At 37.8% G+C, this 21,324-nt stretch overlaps 1 protein-coding gene across 2 annotated transcripts in view; it reads left to right on the top strand.

The window, feature by feature from the left end:
- Window positions 1-21,324, top strand: part of LOC117206416 (inhibitory POU protein-like) — a 55,088-nt gene that overhangs the window by 15,047 nt on the left and 18,717 nt on the right. For both annotated transcript variants that reach the window (XM_033445747.1, XM_033445746.1), the window contains exon 2: window positions 20,917-20,973. In XM_033445747.1, the coding sequence (XP_033301638.1) occupies window positions 20,917-20,973 (57 nt within the window). The remainder of the gene's footprint in view (window positions 1-20,916; window positions 20,974-21,324) is intronic.

Below are 21,324 nucleotides of genomic sequence, written 5' to 3'. Positions count from 1 at the left end.
TTGAGAAACTATTGCAACAGCACAGAATCTTTTTCTACGCTTATTTTTTTACATATATATAATGTTCAGACCGAGTAGCGGTGTATCCGAAAAATATACTTTTTTGCAATCACCATTTATATTTTACACTTTCGATATGTTTATTTATTACGTTTTCTATATCTCACCTTATACATATGTAGTTATATTTGTATCGTGTATAATATTATTTCTTCATTAGCAAATATGCATGTGGTAGATGGCTTTAATAGTTTAATAAGTTCAACCACACAGTGATGGAACATTAAAGTTGAAACTTCGTATATACATTGTACATGATATAATGTAAAAGTAATAATTCCCTTCTCGTTATACGATCTTCCACTTGTGATCAATGTACCAATTTTACTGTTTTCAGAGAATTTATGTAGTGCTTATACATACATAGACAAGTATTAAGAATATGTACACTATGTAGCATCGACGCGAGGAAGAAAGAATGTTCGTGGAAACGAAATGAGCAAAATCTTGAAAACTTAATGAAAGGCTAGTATATACCGATACGGTTTATCGAAGAATTATTTCTTCAAATCATAGGTTTGCCGTTGCTTTGTACTTCCGTGTACTAGGCTTATAGTCAGAACAACGTTTGGCCTTGCGTACACGACGAAAGAGTTAGTTTTGAAAGATAACTAGCGTGTATATCTCCTATCTTTCGTGTAATTGTATACGTGTTCGTTTATAATATAAGAGCAGCTGTATATAAATATGCTTTTTCCTTTTATATATTTCTTTATAGGAATTTGATATTTTCATAACAACGCGCCAAAGGCATTCTTTGCTTCTTGTCAACTTTTCTTTGATTTTAATGCAAATTTTCCAGAGTTAGATAAATACGTATCAAAACGATCGTCCTCGAAATATATTTGATAGGAAGGATACTCTGCCTCTCAGAGAAATATTAATCGCTCTACATATACGTTGTTTAAATTAGCGTAACATAATTAACACGTTATTTTTCAACTTTTCTTCGTGTTGCATTTATTCTTCTCGATTCTCTAGAGCTCTTGCAACTTACAATTAGTCTTCTAGTTATTTTATCGCGTTCCCCTTGATTCATCTGACGATTAGATATATCTAACGAGTTTAATAAACGTACATATAACGAATTTCACATCTACTACGTAATGTAAGAGCACCATCAATTCCATTATCTCAATAAACGAACGTTAAACTTTGTTTCATTGTGTTTGCAATTCACTCTAAATAAATTAATCAACTCTGGCTCTACTTTTTGTCGATTGTTCAATTTCGTTATTTAGTATATTTTGATATATAATTAGTAGATCGCAGAGATTTATGCGTTTATTATCACAGTATGTAGCCTGTCGGTAGACAAATTATATGCTTCCAGCAGTTCTCTTATCGTAGAGGGATGCAACACGTAAATGCAGTGAAATAAATTGCGAAAAAGTTGCGCAAAATATGTGCAACGTCGCATCGCTTCTCGGCTCGATCAGTGTGACTTTCGAGCAATCGAATAACACCACAAGCGTACCATAGCGATCGACGGTCATGTGGTCAGTTCCTATCTCTGCTCAACATCGAGATCAATCTTTACGATTCGTTTATAAATGAAAAGCCACGATATCAATCAGACATCGATCTCATAAATCACACTCGCCTAACCTGGTCTTAAAGGTAGCGAAACAGCAGACCGGTATGACGCTTTATAAATGGAAGTCTCTTCTCTCCGGACAGAGGGTGGATGCTTCCGCTTGGAAACTGGCTACGTCCGTTGAAATTAGCATCATCTCTGGTTAAAGTAATATCGACCGTGCGATGTCTTTCGCGGCCGTGTATTCTACCAACGTGCCGGGCTTTCCTGCTCCCTCGTTCCTCGTCCCTCATCCCTCATCCCTATGGTCTTAATGAAATTATCGTCAGGCCGAGTTTCGAGGACAAATCGACGTTTCAATTTTCTTAATGCGCTCATCTCCCCGGTGGGATATTGGCCGCCCTTCGTGTACCCGAAAGATGTAGCCGGTTGCCTCGTAAAGACGCGTCTCGTTCTCGACCTACAGCTACAAGCTACACCATACCACGAGATCCTCTTGTTACGAAAAGTTTCCTATCCACGGATACAAACGCGACACACAAGCTACAGTTGGCTGTCGCCGCCACGTGTCGTCGCGTGCCACGCCACGTGACCGAGCTGCTGCCCACTGTTGTTTCCCCTCTCATCCTTCCTTAAGTGCATTACTGCTATTGCAATTACGTGCCCACCGAATTTACGTGTCGTTTGGCACTCGAATTATTTTCTCACTCTGTCGCGTCTCGAATAGAACAACTTGTCTACGTAGGTATATTGTTTTTATAAGTGGGTCAATAACACGGCTGGTTTCGGCTGGACGTATCGATCCGCGCTACGTGAAACGCTCTGAAACTGATAAGTAGACCGCGGACACTTGTACAAAATTATATTCTTAAGAATGTTATCGAAAATAATTTCAAAAAATGCGACCTAAATAGCGAATCGTTTTACCTCTCGTATCGTTCCATGTACGTATATCTTCGTTTTCCAAATTTTCACGAATGCATACAAATCTGCAGCCTAGTGACCACTTGTACTTTACGTTGTCCTATTATTTATTTTTCGGCTTCTTCTTTCCCGCGTAAGTATCAGGACGCCTATCTCGTACGTTGTATAAGAAATAGAAATTTAGAATATCGAGTATTTGCAAATGTACAATTTGGACAAATAATCGTATACGTATAAATGATCTGATATCGAAACGAAATTAATTGAATAAATTTATTAGCGATTGTACTTTAAGTTCGTAAATAATGTACGTGTTACTTTTATGTGTATGCTGTACTATACTACCGTGTGTAACAATTATATTCTCGTGCTTTCTAAAAATTAAACTCAACAATTTCCACTTTAATTCGTAAGATTAAATGTTAAACCTGTAAATTACATTTTCTCGAGAATGCGTAATATCGACGGCAAATGAGAAAGAGAAACACGGAGAGCCGGTTGCGTCTTTGAAAACAGTATTATTCGATAAAGCACGAGTCCGCTAACAGGCTCGTAGCTTGTAACGAGCGCAACGTCTGCAAAAGTGATGAACTATTGATGAGCAGGCCGGCGGCCAATTTGATTTCGCTTATTATTCGGTACGTGGCTAGCGCGTATAGACCCTGAAATATTCATGCTTTCCGTCGTTAGCATATATTTGACGTGTACTCGTACACTCGCGCGAGTGTCACAAGCTCGCTTTAAGATCAGTCATTGGTTGACACAACGATCAACCAAATAACTACAGGGTTAATAGCTGTTTTTAAATATTTATTCGACACGAAGAACGAAGGTAATAAGAAGATGAATTAAACTTTCGTAGAAACGGGCTATCGTTGTTAAATGCTTTTCTTGAATTTATTCTTCTATTTCTTACCATAAACTCGTTCCTTTAACTGTTGCGTTACGTTTAGCAGATACACGCTAATATTAAAATTCGTTTGGAATTTTGAAATTTAAATATGGAGCAAATTAATCGTTATAAATAATATAATGTAAATAATAATTGCAAAAATATAACGATTGAAACAGAAATCATAGAAATATTTCGATTGCTTCTTAAAATGTAGTTTTTCTACGTTCTCGAGAATATTAAAAATTGTTTGAATTGTCCTCAAAATAAAATAAATTACGATACTTTAATACCGCTGCTATAATTTCGGCTATCCTGCGTTACAACCGTCGAACAGAAATCGTTTACGTCGTTATTTTAAAATCAACGGGAAGCAAAGGCAAACAGCGGTAATTATTATTAAATCAGAAAGCAAATCGTCGGTAAAGAATCGAAAAGCCTGGTTGAGAACAGTTTAGTATTTTCCTATAAAATGACATTATAGTGGCCCAACAATGGAATCTTTAAATTCCGTGGCTGCGAATTTAAATCGCTCTTTTTTTTGTTCGTTTCACCAACAAAGATTCTTTTCAGCGCAGAGAGAACAATGCGAATGTTTAGTACACGTAAATGTTAAAAACCGAGTACGGCGTTCGCAAAATGTTTTTCAATGTCGAGAAAACCTTTTTTTTCTGCAGCCGAATACGCGATAAAATCCGATAATACGTGCATTTGCGTACAAGTTATTCGATAACGACACGAGTCAACTGTGATTTTTGTGCTGAAACGAATACACGAGTAGCTCTGGGTGGTAGCTAAAGTCGATAAAATACCCGTAACTAGCAAGTTACACTAACACTCGCGTATAAAAGTTTGACCTTTTCGTCGAAAGGTACGTACGCTCGGTATGGGCCTGATAAATTTCAGCTGAAAGCTGGAATTCGACAAATGAAAAGCAAAGTCGCTATTTACAAAATTATTGCTACCGAACTTTTATATTCTTTGTTCGTATACAAAGTGGTACATGCTACATCGAATCGTTTTTAAATACAATACGAGTACGTTCACGTACAGGTAGAGTAGGGTAGACATTTTAAAACAAAATTCGACCACGTAGTTAAGTCATTTGTTCAAATAATTTTGTAAAAACGTCAATTATCACGACGTATGAGACTCAAAGTTATTTTAGTTCATATTTTGCTTCTACTCCACGTTTAGATAATTTTTCGATACGTGAATTACTTTGAAAGGAAGTACGCGAAAGCGAAGAAACTCTAACAGTTTCGTTGGAAGAATATTCGAATCTTAAAATTGCTAATTCTTGTAAATTAGGAATAACGAGAATAACTAGTCGTTGGGAAAAAGTTCATTGAACGATACGGAAATTTGTTCGTTTAAATACGTTTTATTAAAGATTTATTTGAAAAAACGAAATTGCAAATTACACCGACCTGATATATACGTAATGTGCGTGTACATATGTAATGTCTTCGATATTCGAAAAAAACGATGAAATTTCACGTTTAACTTTCCGCAGGGTACATTTTCATCGACGATCGAAAGAAAGTAAAAGACGAACCTTAATTCGATTAGTGTCCTATGATTCTTGTAAAAAAGGTGACGAACGTTTAATGGCTACGCGACAATCGTCTCTAATTTATCCGCAACGAAGTGAAAACTGTAGCTGGAAGATTCCATTTTATTAATTGGCCTCGGTGCGGCCTCGGTGCGGCAGTCGAGGTCCGGAAAGTAGTTTCCAGCGCGGTGTGGCAGCCACGACAAGCGTTGCCGAAGAACGCCGAGCACCGAAAATGGAAAACGAAGGCCGCGACATTCCGGCGAACTGAAATGACGTGTAACATCGCAGCTCGAGAGTGAGAGGTGGAAGGAGAGTCAGACGAAAGTGCCACTGCACCACTTGGCCAACTTGAAAGGGATAAGGACGAGGCGAGACGAACGACGAACAAGACGGTCTGCTGGGAACGAAGCGTATCTACCGATATCTCTGAACGAGTAGAAGATAAGAAAGCGCGTTACTTAGGAATATGAAACGAAGCGACGATCAGGAAGATTCTTTTCTACGTTGAATACCGTAACGTCGTAACGCTTATTTCTTCCAATTGCAAAATAACGCAGATTGATTCGTCTTTGTCTTTATCGTTGCTGGTTTGCGATTGATCGTGGCACTTGGATGTATCGCGATGAACGTTCGTGTCGTTATCGACAAACGTTCTAAAGCGCAGACAACGTATTTAACGACAAGGTGTGTTACAAATACAGACGGTTTCGGAGAAACGTTTCTAATTGCCATAATCTCGAAGAAAATACGCCGTACTTGTTAATTATTTGACGCAACGTTGGTCCTCGATAGATTAAATACTCTTTAAAGTCGATTTACCGGAAGATGGAGAAGCATCGCGTTTCATAGAAACTGGTCTTTACAGATACAGTAGAGGAAGAGCAAACGATCGAAGGGAGAAAGCACGGAAGAAAGAAGAAACGCACAGATGGACGAAGAAAATCGACGAAGAAGAGAAAGCTGGATGAGAAAGACGATACTTACGGAGGGAAAGGGGAGAAGGTGGAGAACGCGGAGAACGTGGAAATCGTAGTCCGGGAAAGGAGAGAGAGAAAACGAGGCAAAGATTGAATAAAGATAGCCTGATGCGAGAAAGGGGAGGAAAGCGTATGGGGAAGAGGATAGAGGACGAACGAGAGGAGGACAAAGATGGGAAAGAGAGGGCGAATTTAGTCGGCGGAGTGGTGGCGTAGATAGGGTTGCGCGGATAGGTGCGCGGGGCTGAGTAGATGGAAGTGGACCTCCATTAGAGAAACTCTGCCATCGCCATATACGTATACTATACATATACTTATATATGGTCGTTACCGCGGCCGCAGTAATGACGAGGCTGCGTGTTAACCAGATAGAACTAACGTAGATAATCACTTTTGATGATTAGTACGGATTCTTGTCGCGTGTTCCTTTAAATCTTGTATATTTTTTATTCTGGTCTTGCCTCCTTCTCACGCCATCATACATAAGATGAAATTGATAGATTATCAGCTTGGTGTTTAGATGTTCTTATCAAATGTCACGATTCGCGTAGAATCTGTACCGATGTATTCACGATTGCGATTGATCGCCTTCGGAATTTTTTAATTGGAAAATATTTAACACATCGAAAGATACTTTTCTTCGTAGTTTGCCTTCTACGTAGACAGAGGTACACACGTATGTACGCATAGGTACACGTTGAAATTTCTCGAACGATGATTGCCTACTCTTTAGATACGTTCGTTACAAGCTCGAGGACCATTTACAATTTTCGATCAAAGAACGATGTACGATCGTTCCGAAAAATTCGACGTATACCGGGCAATAATCGACAAGGTGTTACCAAGTACACAGCGCGTAAGGACGGCGAACTCCTGTGACGATCTACGTTATGTTTTGGCACGAGATCTACGTATGTACATATCGTTAATACGAGCACGTGTAGTCTTAAATCATAAATATCATCCAAAGCTAATTTGTACCGTATAATGCCATTTGAACTACTAATTATTTAGACCGAGGTTTGATAATACATGTACACAAGACAGTTCTACAGTCATCTATTAATAGCGTTAATGTAAAAAAATTAAAAAGATCGATGTGGTTTATCGTTTACGTATTAAAACGTTACGACTCTGTCAGACAGAAATTTAAATTAAAACGTGGGATTGAAAAACAATTTCCTCGACTTCCATGCTATTTCGATATGCTAGTTAATGTATAACGATTCATAAATTGTATCGCTGTCTTCTAATAATCCTTCGAGTACGAAATGTACGATAGGTATTGGATGTACAACAAAATTTATCCTTTCGTCTGGGAAATCTACACCCGTTGTTGTCAAATAATCATGATGGATGAGAAACGATTACGCAAGAGTATCGCTCCGTCATACTTAAGAACAATTCATCGCGCTTGCGAGAGTCTCGTGCGAAATGCCGCACTGGTCACTTCGTTTGGAGTAACAAATAATACGATACTCTTGAAAAGTTTGCCAATATATTTCTAGACGTTGTTACAAGCTATTTAAAGATACGAAAATTCGAATCGCTTTCGCTTAACGATATATAGTCCAACGTGTTTTCCATCGCATAAAATATATTTCTTATCGCCTAACAACGACGGTAATTATGAAATATAATTCAGACTACGTTCGAACGATTCGAATGTATTTGTATTTGAGTTTTGATCGGTGTAGCGTTTAGTACAGTTTAGAGGGTCGATGATTTTTCGCTAGTTTCGATAATAATCGGTAATTAATGGTGCAAGATGTCGAAGCGACTCGAATTTCAAAATCGTCGCGTTCGTTTGTTTTATACAATCAGCATAGCATCCGGCAGCCTGCTTTGCATAATTGATATGTCTTGCAAATACACAGAGAGAAATCAATGTTCGATAATTCAGAGAACAAGTCTAATTTCGTAGCCTCGATACGACGAGCGCGAGATCTCGTTGCGCTTAAGCTTTCATTTCGTATCAATTTGGATAAATAATTATTTTCATGACACAATTTCAGCATTTTGTTCGAACGTCGAGTCGTTCAAGTTCCGATGTATAATCGTTAGTTCGATCGCGACATTTAGCGGAGCACAAACTATTTTCAAAATCTTCAAGCAGCGTAGACAATGTCTTTCGTTTAAACATTTTCTATCGTCCGGTAAAAGAAGATATTTGTATGTGTATATTTTTATTTCTACTAATTTTGTCTCCTCGCGGTGAATACGTGTTAATAAAATACAACGGTTCGCTAATCTAACTTCACGTTTATTTCAGCTACTTGTTACGATTATTTATTAATTCCCTAAAATAGAAACAAGCGACTAAATAATATAAAAGTTCGTCTTTCCAAATTTGGAAACATTTCTTTACGATACTCGTTCCTTACGAATTCAATTTTAAGCTACGCAAACAAGTCATAGGTAAAATTAAGCTTACTTGGAAGTTTAATAATTAATATCGTTCCAAAAGCAGTTTTACAGTCTTACATTGCTTAGTTATACAATGAACGTCAGGAAATATGAACTCGTTTTCCTGTTAAATTATTCTACCCTTTTCTTGTTCTATAAATTACAGTTGCTTCGAGAAGTCTTCCTCGTCTAATTGAAAGTAGATCGACTTAAGTTCGCTTTATTTTAGATGTACAATTAGTTCAAACTTTTACGACTACGTATTTCGAAGCTTTATAAAAGCACCGAATAAAGCTAAATCGACGTAGATTAATTAACGCACTGATGAATTTCTTCTACTTAAGGAATACAAGCAAACTTGACAAATAGCTATACATTCGTTTTTGTTCTACCAAGTAACGATTTAATTTCTCCTATTCGTTGAATTTGCACGCTAAAGAAATGATCCCTTAATTATTCGTGACTTCCTAAATAATTGAAATATTCGTTTAATTTTAATCAAAGGAATCGAATTGCAACTTCTGTCGAAACATAAATCCATCTTTCCGACGTTACATCGACCGAGTAGATATACCCACGTGTATTGTACGTAAAAACAGACACAACCACTGGCCAATACTGCCTATTAGTCAACGATTTCTGTCATACGTAAAATTACGTTGTCACGAGATATATGTAAATACAGGTGAGAAATAAGTTGGCCGATGGAGAGAAGAAACGGAAAAGCCTTTCCGCGTGTTCGATCGAAAGGACGAACGACGGCTCTTGCTACCAGCGATCAAAGTAGAATCTTCCTGAGACGAACAGACCTCGAGCGTAAGTTGTTTCTGGCACGTTGTCAAGCGACGCGACCAACGGCCAACCTTCCGATCGAGTAGCGTTGATCAACAATTTCTGCCGTGCATAGAATTTTGTTTCGCCGAGTCTTACAATTAGACCAGACCGATCTATGGTCGACGAAGGATAGGGGAATGGGCAAGTTGAGTATGGCGGCAGAGTATAGCGTAGGTGTAACTGTAGAGCGTAGAGTGTAGATGGTCTGGATCGATGAGAGAGAGCGGCTGGCCTGATTGGCGGGGCTGCGGGGGCGGAACAGCACGTAGCCAATGAGCGTGTCTATCCCTCGATACATAGTGGTAACGAAATCACTGATTTTTACGCTTGGCAACCGTCAATTTTGGCTTAACTGTAGATACCATAAAGCGAATCATCATGATTTATGGATCGGCCGCGCGACACTCCCTTGCGTGCCGATAAGAATTCCACTTTTTCGAAGACCGCGCGGTTCCACTTTCCGATCTTTAGATCTTGTCGCGAATTATCCTTCGTATGGGGTTCCATTGTTTTAATGGAATATGATTTATCGACTATTCTTTCGCCGATTACCGATACACGTATAACGCATACGCTGATAATCAGATCGATAGAGATTGTTCGGTGCAGAGCAAGAGGATAGAATCGACGAGCAGATTAGAAAATACAGATACAACTAACACAAGTGTATACAGGGTGGTTGGTAACTGGTGGTGCAAGCGGAAAGGGGGTGATTCTACGTGAAAAAAGAAGTCGAAGATATAGAATAAAAATTGTTTTTTATTTTCCTTTTCTTTTTTAATTTTTTTAAAAATCTACAGTGAGATCCGTTATAAGGAGACGCGATAAAGTGCACGCGTACCGAGCGAAAATTCAAAGTCGATTTTCTCGGAAACAAAGCCTCGAACGAAAAATTTTTATTCTATACTTTCGACTTCTTTTTTCGCGTAGAATCACCCTCTTTCCGCTTGCACCACCAGTTACCAACCACCCTGTATATTATCGTAGCCAGATCACAGATTGTGCAACAATTTTCGATACCTTCTTTGAAATGGAACGTGTAATTGGGTTGCACGTTGAAAGCGTCTCGTAGCTATACTCGTGTGTACTTAACGTACCGACTTGTCTATGTAAATGTTAAGAATATTTCACAACGCCTAAGAATAGAATAAATCGAGGTGAGCGTTTAGCGAGTACGTACAGGAGAGCGATCAAAAGAGTAGGAAATTTGTAAAGTCGCAGGAGAACGTAGATATCGTACCGAGCTGGAAACGGATATTGTTTTAATTAAAATAAATTAATCGAAAGGTATTTCCATTTAGCTCGTATTTCAACGAACGAAAAGACTTTTATCGTTCGGAGTAGGTGTTTAACATAAAATTGGAACGAGAAATCTGGCATATCGATAACAATTCTTTCGTATTTTATGCAAACTCGAGATATCTTTTAACGTTCGAAGAATATCAAATCAGACGAAAAACGACAGAAAGAACGTAGCAAGACCGATCTAATTACCGATGCAAGTTCAAATAATTTCAATATTATGCGTTTCCGTGCAAGTACCGCGGAAGAAAAGTCAAAATCGTTGGACAATGCACCGACGACGATACATCCTGACGAATATGTAAAATTTGTTTCGTCGCCTTTTGCTGTTCCGTTCGCATAAATTTAAATAGCTATGAAACAGCGACAAGTGAAATTTCGTATCAATAAAGGCATCTACTTCGTCAGCTGACGAGCACAAAGTGCTATTTTCGCAACGATTCGTGATTTCGTTCGTGCTTGTACGATACGATACGGCACCTTTAACGCTCGACGATGTCAGGATCTTCGATAATCCACCAGTTCCGCATACGAGCGTACGAACAAAAAGGAAAAAGAACGATTCACGTAAGAAGAACGAAAGTTTCGAAGCTAAACGAACGACACTCGGAACTCGCAACGTAGCGTTGCGTTGGTCGATAAACGAGCGGCGTTGTAAAAACTTAGATTAGAAAACCGCAATTTCTCTACTAGATTTCATGCATCACGTGATGGATAACAATTATGATACTGCAGCAACAGTACGCGGCTTCATATTGATTCGAATGATAATTTCAGTATACTTTATATGTATTATTGACCATCGAATTAGCATGGTATTATTAAATCATGCACGACCGAAGATAAAGCACTTCAATGACAGATCGTGGGAAAGCTAAACGCGTCCCATACACCTATACCCTTTTGGCTTTGCACAAGGCACATCGATCCTTCGGATATTTTTGTTTTTATCGAGGATAGGATATCGAAGTAAGTTTCGATAAATCAAAAGCAACGTTTCCTCGTTATATCGAAAGGCTGAATTTTTGATAATAGAGAAGAACTTAATATCGAAAGAATTTAACGATCCTGTGTTTGCAAAGAATCGCAAAAGGATCGAAATTATGGAAACGATGCACAGGGGATTTGACAACTTGCGTCGAATGATAGCATAGTTTAATTGTAATTAGATGCATCGTGTACAAATTTGTTAAGTAAATTTTTTAGTAGAATATAGTAGGTAAACGTAGATATTCCATTTATCGTAGGCAAAGTATGCGTTTCCGTATGAAATAACAAAAATATGCGCAAATTTATATAGTTATAATAGTTATACTTTTAAACGATTTACCGATTTTAAACGATTCAGAAAGTTACACGTTTAAATAATTATTGGAAGTTTACGCTTTTGTAATGAACTTGATCGAAACACTTTTCATAATGAATCATACATGTACCGCATAACACGCAAATGAATAAGAAATGAATTGGATAACTACATAATACACGATAGAAAAATGAACGGTTTACGATAACGTTATTCGTGTAGTTTCTTCGTTAATTATTGGAAAACGTTAAATATTAATCGTAGAATAATCATTAACAACAGTGGTATAAAGAGAAATAGTTCGATGCAAGTTCCGACGCCACGCAACGGTGCGTCAATAAGGATTTTCCGAAGCATGGTCGTGCTATAATTTATTTTCACATCCACGTAAGCGTTACAAAAATTTCGCACAAATCGGTAATGTAAATTTGAAGTGCCGATAGCGTACATTTTATTTTAACAATATACGAACTTACTTGTTCAATTTTTCTTTCGACGTTTGTTTGAAATTCTTCGATAACGCTTTACGGTAAACTCGCATATTATGGTATTTCGATGAATCTGTATCTTTATTTAACGCGTATTGTATTATCTGATATAACGAGTATAAAAAGAAAATACTTAAGAATTAAGTATAAAATAACCCCGTTAAATAAATAAATTTATGCTCGACGCGTGTTGTCCTCTAATTACGATTATAATTATTCAAGCACTATAATAAAGCAACATCGTTGCGTTCTACATGCACGGACCATCCTATGTACTTATTTATTTACAAAGGATCCTGCAAAACGTGCAAAAAAATAAAAAGAATACGAAAGAAAAACTGTATAATAATTACGTATGGATATAAGGAAAAGAAATTACGTAACGTTATGCTGGAAAATTCTCGAAATTGGAGTAATTCGTTTTACAGCATGGATCGAGCGAAATGACGTTTCCCTGGTATAACGGCAACTTAATCTTAATCGCATTCTGTATTAAAAGCAAAAAATCGTTAGGTAAAGAGTTGACTCGGGACCAGAAGGAGCGTCTACGAATCAGAATACTGCATTACAAAATTTCATATATTCTCTTTAGGTAGCTCTTAGACGCTTCGCGCTTCGTCAAGATCCGTGTTTTTCACTTGAAATAGTAATGACTCGCGTGAACATAAATTCTCATGGCTATCTATCCGCTCCACCTCTGCTACGATTGGAAAACTCGGTTCTCATATATTCTCACGCCAGTTATTTAATAACATACGTACTTGCAAAAATATCAAATATCGTTACACACTTTGAAATGGCAGGAAATATGCGATTCAAAGTATGTACATATTGTGATTTACCGTCTAGAAATTATTTGTTTCTTTGCTGCGTTATTGTTGATTATAGATTAATTGCGTGAGAAAAAGTCGTTTAAAATACATCGTTTAAAATATAACTTTACGATTTATCTTCCTCTTGCCGAATTTTGACAAATATATATATATATATATATATATATATATATATATCAAAATTCGGCAAGAGGAAGATAAATCGTAAAGTTATATTATATATATATATATATATATATCAAATTGTATGATTTATTAACAATAAAATCGTAAATTTAATGGACGTGTTTTATTAATTTTTCACGAATTTAGTAAAAACTTGACAAAAATTAATGGTCAATAATAAAATTTAAGCGTTATGTATTCCGTACTGGATAGACACCCTGTAAATAATTTCAACGATAAATTAAACGATTATTTATTACGCTCAAGTAGATAAAATTATACGGAATCTCGTTCTATTATTTTACCGTATGTATCTATGCGTAAGAATTTTACTAATTATGGCGAAAGAGACTTTACTTTATGCACTTTCCTTAAAAATGTTAAACTTTAAGTATATACCTTTACGATGGTGACTAAAGGAAAGGATTTCTAAGGTTGGTAGAGGTAGAAAAAACGATAATGAAAATTGAGATATGTATTAAGACTGAGAAGGAGAAGGAGAAGGAGCAGGAGAAGGAGAAGGACGTCCAAGCGATGTTTAGAATGGTTCAAACGAATCTACTGAATAATTGAGAATGGTAGACAGTAACTGTAAGGGAGCAAGTGTCCCCGATTATAACAAAAGTGAAGGGGCGAAGCTCGGCTCATTTGTTATTAACCAGCGTAGTGGAGCGTCGAAGTGCAGAAAGACTTGGAACACGACTTCACACTTTGACTCGCAACCCTTGGTAAATTTAGTTAATTATCAGTCAAACTTCCGCGAAGAAGCTTGCGTCCTTCGCCTCTCACGAACAGTTTGTCCGATCGCTCTTCTTTTTCCGGACCAAAACTTTTATTTTCATTGCCTTTCGTGGTTCGATATGTTAAGTAACTTCGAATCTTTAAGGATATTGCGATATATACCGAATAAAACTTCTATTTTTGTTCTATTTTTCTTCTTGGTATACCGCGCTATCATCAACTATGTATATCGTTTTTCAATAGTTAATAGTTCGATAGAAGTAGCAAGTAACGTGGAAGAATAACGAAAATAAAATACAAAAGTTTCCCGATAAAAGTGGATAAAAAAGGTTCGTCGCATATTTATATTTTTGTGTAGAGACATTTCGCAAATCGATACAATTTGGATTACATAGTTCGTTTCATAAAATAAACAAAGAACGGAGTTACAGAAACGTAGAATTCGAAGTGTACGGTTTTCCCTCGTATCCGAGGATATCCTATTTCGTCTTTCCTTCGCGAATCCTCTATGAGTGGTTCCTTCGTAACGAGTGATAATACCATACATTGCCAACTTGTATTTCCAAGTACAAAATACCGTACAAAGGCATCGGTACAACGATATCCGATCGATCGTGGAAACGATCGACGATGTTCCGTATAATCCCGCGGCGCAGAGTTTTCCGACTGATTTACAATCGGCCGGGCGCAGCCCTGTCTGATAATCAAACGGCAGTATTCCGTATCCGATTGAATTTGTCGATGTAGACGCGTTCGTGTGCTCGTGCGAGCGCTTGTCTCCACATATTGGACGGTGCAGTGCGTTGCATGGACCGGTTACGCCGAATCGAGGATGCCAAGGAAAATCAATTAGCCGGGCAAACTGTTTCGACTGCGGCTGTTTGCCCGTACGAGAGTCGCCAATGTGTTTCGTCTCGGAAACGGATACGCGTACCCCGTGCACAGTGCACACTGCACAGTGCACTGCACAGTGCACGTGATACGCACGAACATCGCGCACGTACGCACGCACGCACGCACGCACATATACCATCTCTTATACGTACAGCAACGACGTGACGCGAGGCGACGCGATGCGACGCAGCCTACCAATCCGCACAGGCACAGACACATCCTTGTAAAGTTCGTATACGGCGTACACCATACAGTATGCAGTATACAGTATACAGTATACAGTATACACCAGCGCATATGTACATACGGAACGAGAATTCGAAATTCTACGGGAAATTGAAATACTCGTAATAACGTGGATAAACGATGGATCGAAAGGTTTTTCTCTTGTTGCCCGGTGTAAGTTTTCACAGTGGGCGCGATAGAGAACACAGGTTTTGTATTTTATCGTTTGCACGTTGAAATAGGTATACGATCATATGCGATGAATTTTCCTTGTATTTTTAGGTCGGTAGAAGAGTCTTTGGTATGTGGTAGAAGGTTGAGAAGAATTTGTATTTTATTACTTGGCTATAGAGATGTAAAGGAAACACGTTGTGAATATGTTTTGCGTTATTAATTATTACGTACGTGTGATAAAGCGTAGGAAAGTTTGATCCGAATTATTTTTAAAATCCCCTTACCGATCCTGCACATAATTTCGCTCGATGCTAAAATAACACCGTTATTATATTAAACAAAATCGCCGAGAATACACGTATGTACTTGAAATTATTAATAGCAAATGATCATTTATCGCTGGATCTTCCTATAATTATAAGCCGAGTCCAAGCTGATGAATATGTCACAACGTGCTTCGGATTTCGACAAATGGCTCTATTTTAAATTCTCCTTTTAAGAAATTCATAGTTTCGGTGTATCATTTTACTAAACAATGAATTTATGCCATTGCTAAATAATAAAGTACAAGTTATTTTTATGCAATAACAGTCAAATTTAGCGGCAGTCTATACGTCTGACTCTTTTATTTTTACACTTCGATTAAATGCTTCATTTCAATCTATAAATTCGTAATGTGCATATTACATGTGCACATAATTATACGATGTTCCCAATATTTTTAAGGTTTAATTAAAATTTGTTATTTTCCGTCGACATCGCGTCAATAGTATCGCGTAAGTATATCTTACGCCCAAATGGAGTTCTATAGCTATATTTATCCCTGAACTGCCACTGTCAAGTCCTAAAATATTCCAGACGTTGTAAACAGTACCACAATTTTATTAACATACGATGTATTCTATGATTAAAAATTACAAGGGGCAACAAGATCGGTCAAATCTCCCATCTTCTGTCGAAAGGCACTTTTAGAATTCAGTGGGTTGTCGATCGATCCCCTGTTATCAATGTTGTTTTTCTATTTGCTTTTGCATCGCTGGTGCAAGTATTAGAGCACTGACGCACAGCTTTTCGCATAAGTTGACCGACTCGTCAGCTATTTTTAAAAAGGTTGCATCTTTGCACCCAATAGATTCTTCTCGTTTTTATACGTGTCGCGTTAAAACCTTTCTGTTTAATTGCGCAAGTAATATTATCGTTGACTTCGATCGTGTGCCATAAGTTAAGTAAAGCAAAATTAGAAGAAAGTAAAGTAAAGTAAAGTAAAGTAAAGAATAAGTCAAGTAAAATTAGAATATTTCCATTTCACTGGAGTCGAGGTTTAAAATTTTGAAAAAGAAGAAAGCAAGGTTTCAATGAATGAAACAATGGCAAATTTGCGGACATATTAGGTGAAGTAAAAAGTTCTGAGCGCTTTTTCGCTTTATTTCGACGATGAAATTAACATAGTCAAGATTATTCGATTTAGATTAAATATGCGCCGTTTTGTTCGATTACTTTTGTCCATTTTGAAGGCAATTTCATAATTCCGCGGTTGAAGAAGTCCTCGTCCCTATTGGTAAAAAACTTGACCAGCTCATTTTCACAAGCCTCTCTTGAGGCCAGTTTTGTACCATCAAGAAAATTTTGCAAAAACTTAAAAAGGTGATAATCGCTTGGTGCCAGGTCTGGACTGTACGGCGGATGCGATAGAACCTCCCAGCCAAGCTCTCGGAGCTTCTGACGCGTCGTTAAAGATGTGTGCGGCCTGGCGTTGTCTTGATGGAACACAACACCTTTCCTATTGGCCAATTCTGGCCGCTTCTGGTCGATCGCCTGCTTCAGTCTGGTCAGTTGTTGACAATAGAGGTCCGAATTAAGTGTTTGCCCCGATGGGAGCAGCTCATAATGGATGATTCCCTTCCAATCCCACCAAACACACAATAAAACCTTCTTGGCCGTTAATCCACGCTTGGCGATCGTTTGGGCCGGCCCACCGCGATTGGACCACGATCTTTTTCGGCTGTTGTTCTCGTATGTGACCCATTTTTCATCGCCAGTCACCATCCGCTTCAAAAATGGGTCGATTTCGTTACGTCTCAACAAAGAATCGCAGGCATCAATTCGGTCCAAAAGGTTCTTTTGCGTCAATTCATGTGGCACCCATACGTCGAGCTTCTTCTTGAGACCAGCCTTATGCAAATGGTTCCAAACGGTTTTCTGGCTAATCTTCAGTTCCTGGGCAATGGAATAAGTGCTCACATGCCGGTCCGACTCGACGATTTCCATGATTTTATCCACATTTTCGACGATTGGCCTACCAGAGCGTGCCTCATCTTCGACGTCCATATTACCAGAACGGAATCGTTGGAACCACCGCTTTGCTGTTGCATTCGATACTGTACTGGGTCCATAAACAGCACAAATTTTTTTGGCCGCCTGCTCCGCCTTTTCACCTTGGTCGTAGTGGTACTGAAGAATGTATCGAATTTTCTCTTTTTTTATCTCCATTTTCGAACGCTGTAACACACAACTGGCTTCACCGAACACAAAACTGACAAAGAACCTTTTTGATGCGTAATATCACCTTGAAATCGGTGTATACTATGACTCGATGCGATGTGCACATCGTGAGATATGGCTCACTAAAGACATCTAGCGAAAAACGCTCAGAACTTTTTACTTAACCTAATACATGCGCCCCTATCCGCCTGTGCATTACTTACGTATGCGTGTGTGTTATCGATGTTGTCCGAGCTTCGTATTTGCGCTCGATGCACTGTGTACAACTTCTAGCAAAGCATACACAAGGTACATATGTAGTATCTCGGCGCATAGACGCTAGACGCGCAACACAGCCGCGTACGCGTTGATTGATGACACACCTGCGAACGGTAGAGATATGTAGGTATACGCACAGGGATTCACGCGTCACAACGTTTCTAGACTTACAGAGTTTCGATAAAAAAGTGAGAAATGAAACAGCATTTTTGTCGATACAACTTTGTAGACGTGCGTGTACGAACTCCTTTGTTACACGGGTACGTTGAATAATTAGCAGAGTAGAATTTTGGGCTTCGCCGAAGCATATATTAAACGATGTTTCAGATATACGAGTAAGCCGCAGAATAATAAACAACATATGACTGTTCCATAGAACAGTACGAATAACGTTCTTTGACCTAACCAGTTTGGTTAATCTGGTAAACAGCGGTTGCTCGTCTTGCATCACGATGGTGCGGAAATCGTGGTTCCACGTAAATTAGGATTATCATCGAATAAAATACAGTACCGATAGTTTGCTTCACGGCTGCTACCTTTTTACCGTTAATGGACAAACGACCGTTTACAAACCGAATAGATCAACTCTATTTTTTAAATTCCTCGGTCTCGTTGTTTGGCTACGCGTTCAGCGTTCAGGGTTCAACTTCGACTTCTCCAAATACGAATTTAGAGAGTGACGAAGTATCGTTGCGTCGTTGGCGATTTGTTTAGATAAATTTAGTAAAAGCGAGTCAATATATATTACGAAAGTAACTTATCGAGTACGAACTACAATAGGCGAGCGAAATGTTCGATATTGCCGTATTACGGTAATTACAGAGTTAAGTTCGATATCGGGTGTGATAGGCACATAAATGCCCCGACTAAAATTTCGATAATTCAGTGGGACGAAAGAGCGAGAGTCGATATTTTTGTATCGATATTTTCAGCTAATAATCGTTGCGCCTTGTTTTTACAAGATATACAAGTATGTATAAATATGTATGTACGGATGTGTGTTGCAACAAGATCGTATAAAATATTCGCGAAACACCGATATCGCGATATAGTATTGTCATGAAAAATAGCCGAAGCAAGTTGAAAAATCTGTCAATTTAATGAAAACCGTCGGTGTGCAGAGATGAAGAATTCATATATCAGTCGCGACTTCTATAATGATGCGATCATTGTCATTGATATCGATCGAGCTCAGAATTGGCCGACACTCTAATGAGAAAGATATTGAATTACCTAATTCTGCCCGATTCCTAAAATGACTCATTTAATTTGTGACGGCGGCGTCGCGACGCCGGAATGGCCCGATTCTGTCAATCTTAGTACCGCGCTTTAAATATACATATTACGCGATTGCCAGGAATAAAATATGCAAACCAGATGAATATTAAGCCCCGCTGACAGGTAAACCGCGTCGATATGCATGAATTTCTGTCAGCTCGGAGAAATATTTCGCCGCGTGGATTATACCAGCTGGTTCATAGAGATTTCTTCGTCGCTGTTGCAGCCTAAACGCGTGGTCGCCTGCTCGCATACGGATTTTTCTACTTTTCTTTCTATGTACATGTCTATAAGCTGCAAGATTGTTACGTCTTAAAGGCGCTTGGTTATTTTGCATTGGCTTTGAATTTTCACCTTATTATTCTACGAAAGTATATACGTATATATGTAATGAACAGTTTTGATTTATTTCTTCAAACTACCGATAATATTTTACTCGCAAGCGTACCTTTGCCAAGATTCTCGGATACGGAGTCAAAAATCTTGCAGTGTTTTTTTATAAGAATTGTTGGAGTCGTGTTTTGCGAGGAATCGAATATAATCATCTTAGCAAGAGTACTACGATTTTGAATAATAGACAACTCGGTTGGATAGTCGCAAGTTCGGTCCAGATTTCACTTCCATTTTTATTCATTCGATATCTATTTAACGCGAAAGATTTCGTTTGTTGTTTAAATTTCACGATCCAAATACATCGATATATATTTTATTCGGTACAATAAATAAAAATGCCAGGAATATCTATTTTATTGTCTTTTATTTATTAAATCTTCTTATTATTCTTTGCTCGCTTTTTTACGTAGTAATAATATTACATAGTAGGACATAGTTTTCGTAAAAACTCATAAATATCATGAAAGATAAATGAATAAATTAAATTTTTTACAAAAATTATATAAGTACGTCCTCGTTTATTCTTTAAAGTATACGTCTTAGGGGCATTCGTGTTTTGCCAATGACATTAATAGCATGTGATTTTGTTTTAACTTTGAAGTTGATATTATTTTCCATATTTTTGCAAAATGAAATGTTCTACTACTAAAACACGATTCTTCGATCGTACAAATACGTATATTTTTGTTAGTATTTAGCAGTTATTCATCCGAATACGACGGTGAAAGATGTCTGTGAATATATAATTTCGCTTCAAAAGTTTTTAATATTTAAAACGTCTAGTCTAGACAGACTATCGAGGTGAAAGCGTCACGCTGTAAAATCTTTCCAATTTTCCATTCTCCACCGGTTTTCTAAGTCAGTCGACATTTATTTCTAGGAGTTCAATGACACCTGGGACGTGCAAAAGGATCTTCGAATACATTCGGAACTAATATAACTTCTCGTATCTCTTGTATATGCTTGTTTTGTTGTTTGCTCGTTTCGATCCTGGATAAATATATTAAACAATATCGAATTATTTCAAAATCGATTATCGACTATCGTACAAAGATATGGAAGCGTAATTAAAGAATCGTTAGTGGTAATTTGAGACGACGAGGAACAAAAATATACAAACATGTCGCGTCAAATGAAACACTTAAAAATCGAAAGTTTTCGTTTTGCAGAGTCGTATATTGGAAGATGCCTCCATTATGTGCAATTCCTGGTCACCGAGGCATAACGTAAGTACAATGCAACGTTACCAGATATTTACTAGTGATTAGTCCGATAAGAAGACTAGATTGTAGTTAAAAAATATTCGGAAAGAAACACTGCTACCTTTTCCATCGTGTTTATCTGACTTGCTCCATGCTCGTAAAATAACGTCCATCTGATTGAATCGTAACAAGAAGGAAATAACGTTAAAGATTATTTCTCGACGAACTTTCAATCGATCGTGGAATTAAGCTTCGTTATGTCCGATTAGAAAGAAAGAAAAACAAACTAGAATAAACAAATGAATTTAACACCGTGATCTTCGTCAATAATATATTAACCACTGTTGATTTAACACTACGAGAAATTTTAGCGCG

Source organism: Bombus bifarius, unplaced genomic scaffold (assembly GCF_011952205.1).
Source record: "Bombus bifarius isolate JDL3187 unplaced genomic scaffold, Bbif_JDL3187 scf7180000008006, whole genome shotgun sequence".
NCBI lineage: Eukaryota > Metazoa > Arthropoda > Insecta > Hymenoptera > Apidae > Bombus > Bombus bifarius.
The sequence above is the reverse complement of the archived record's forward strand: the minus strand, read 5'-3'. Positions and strand labels throughout refer to the sequence as shown.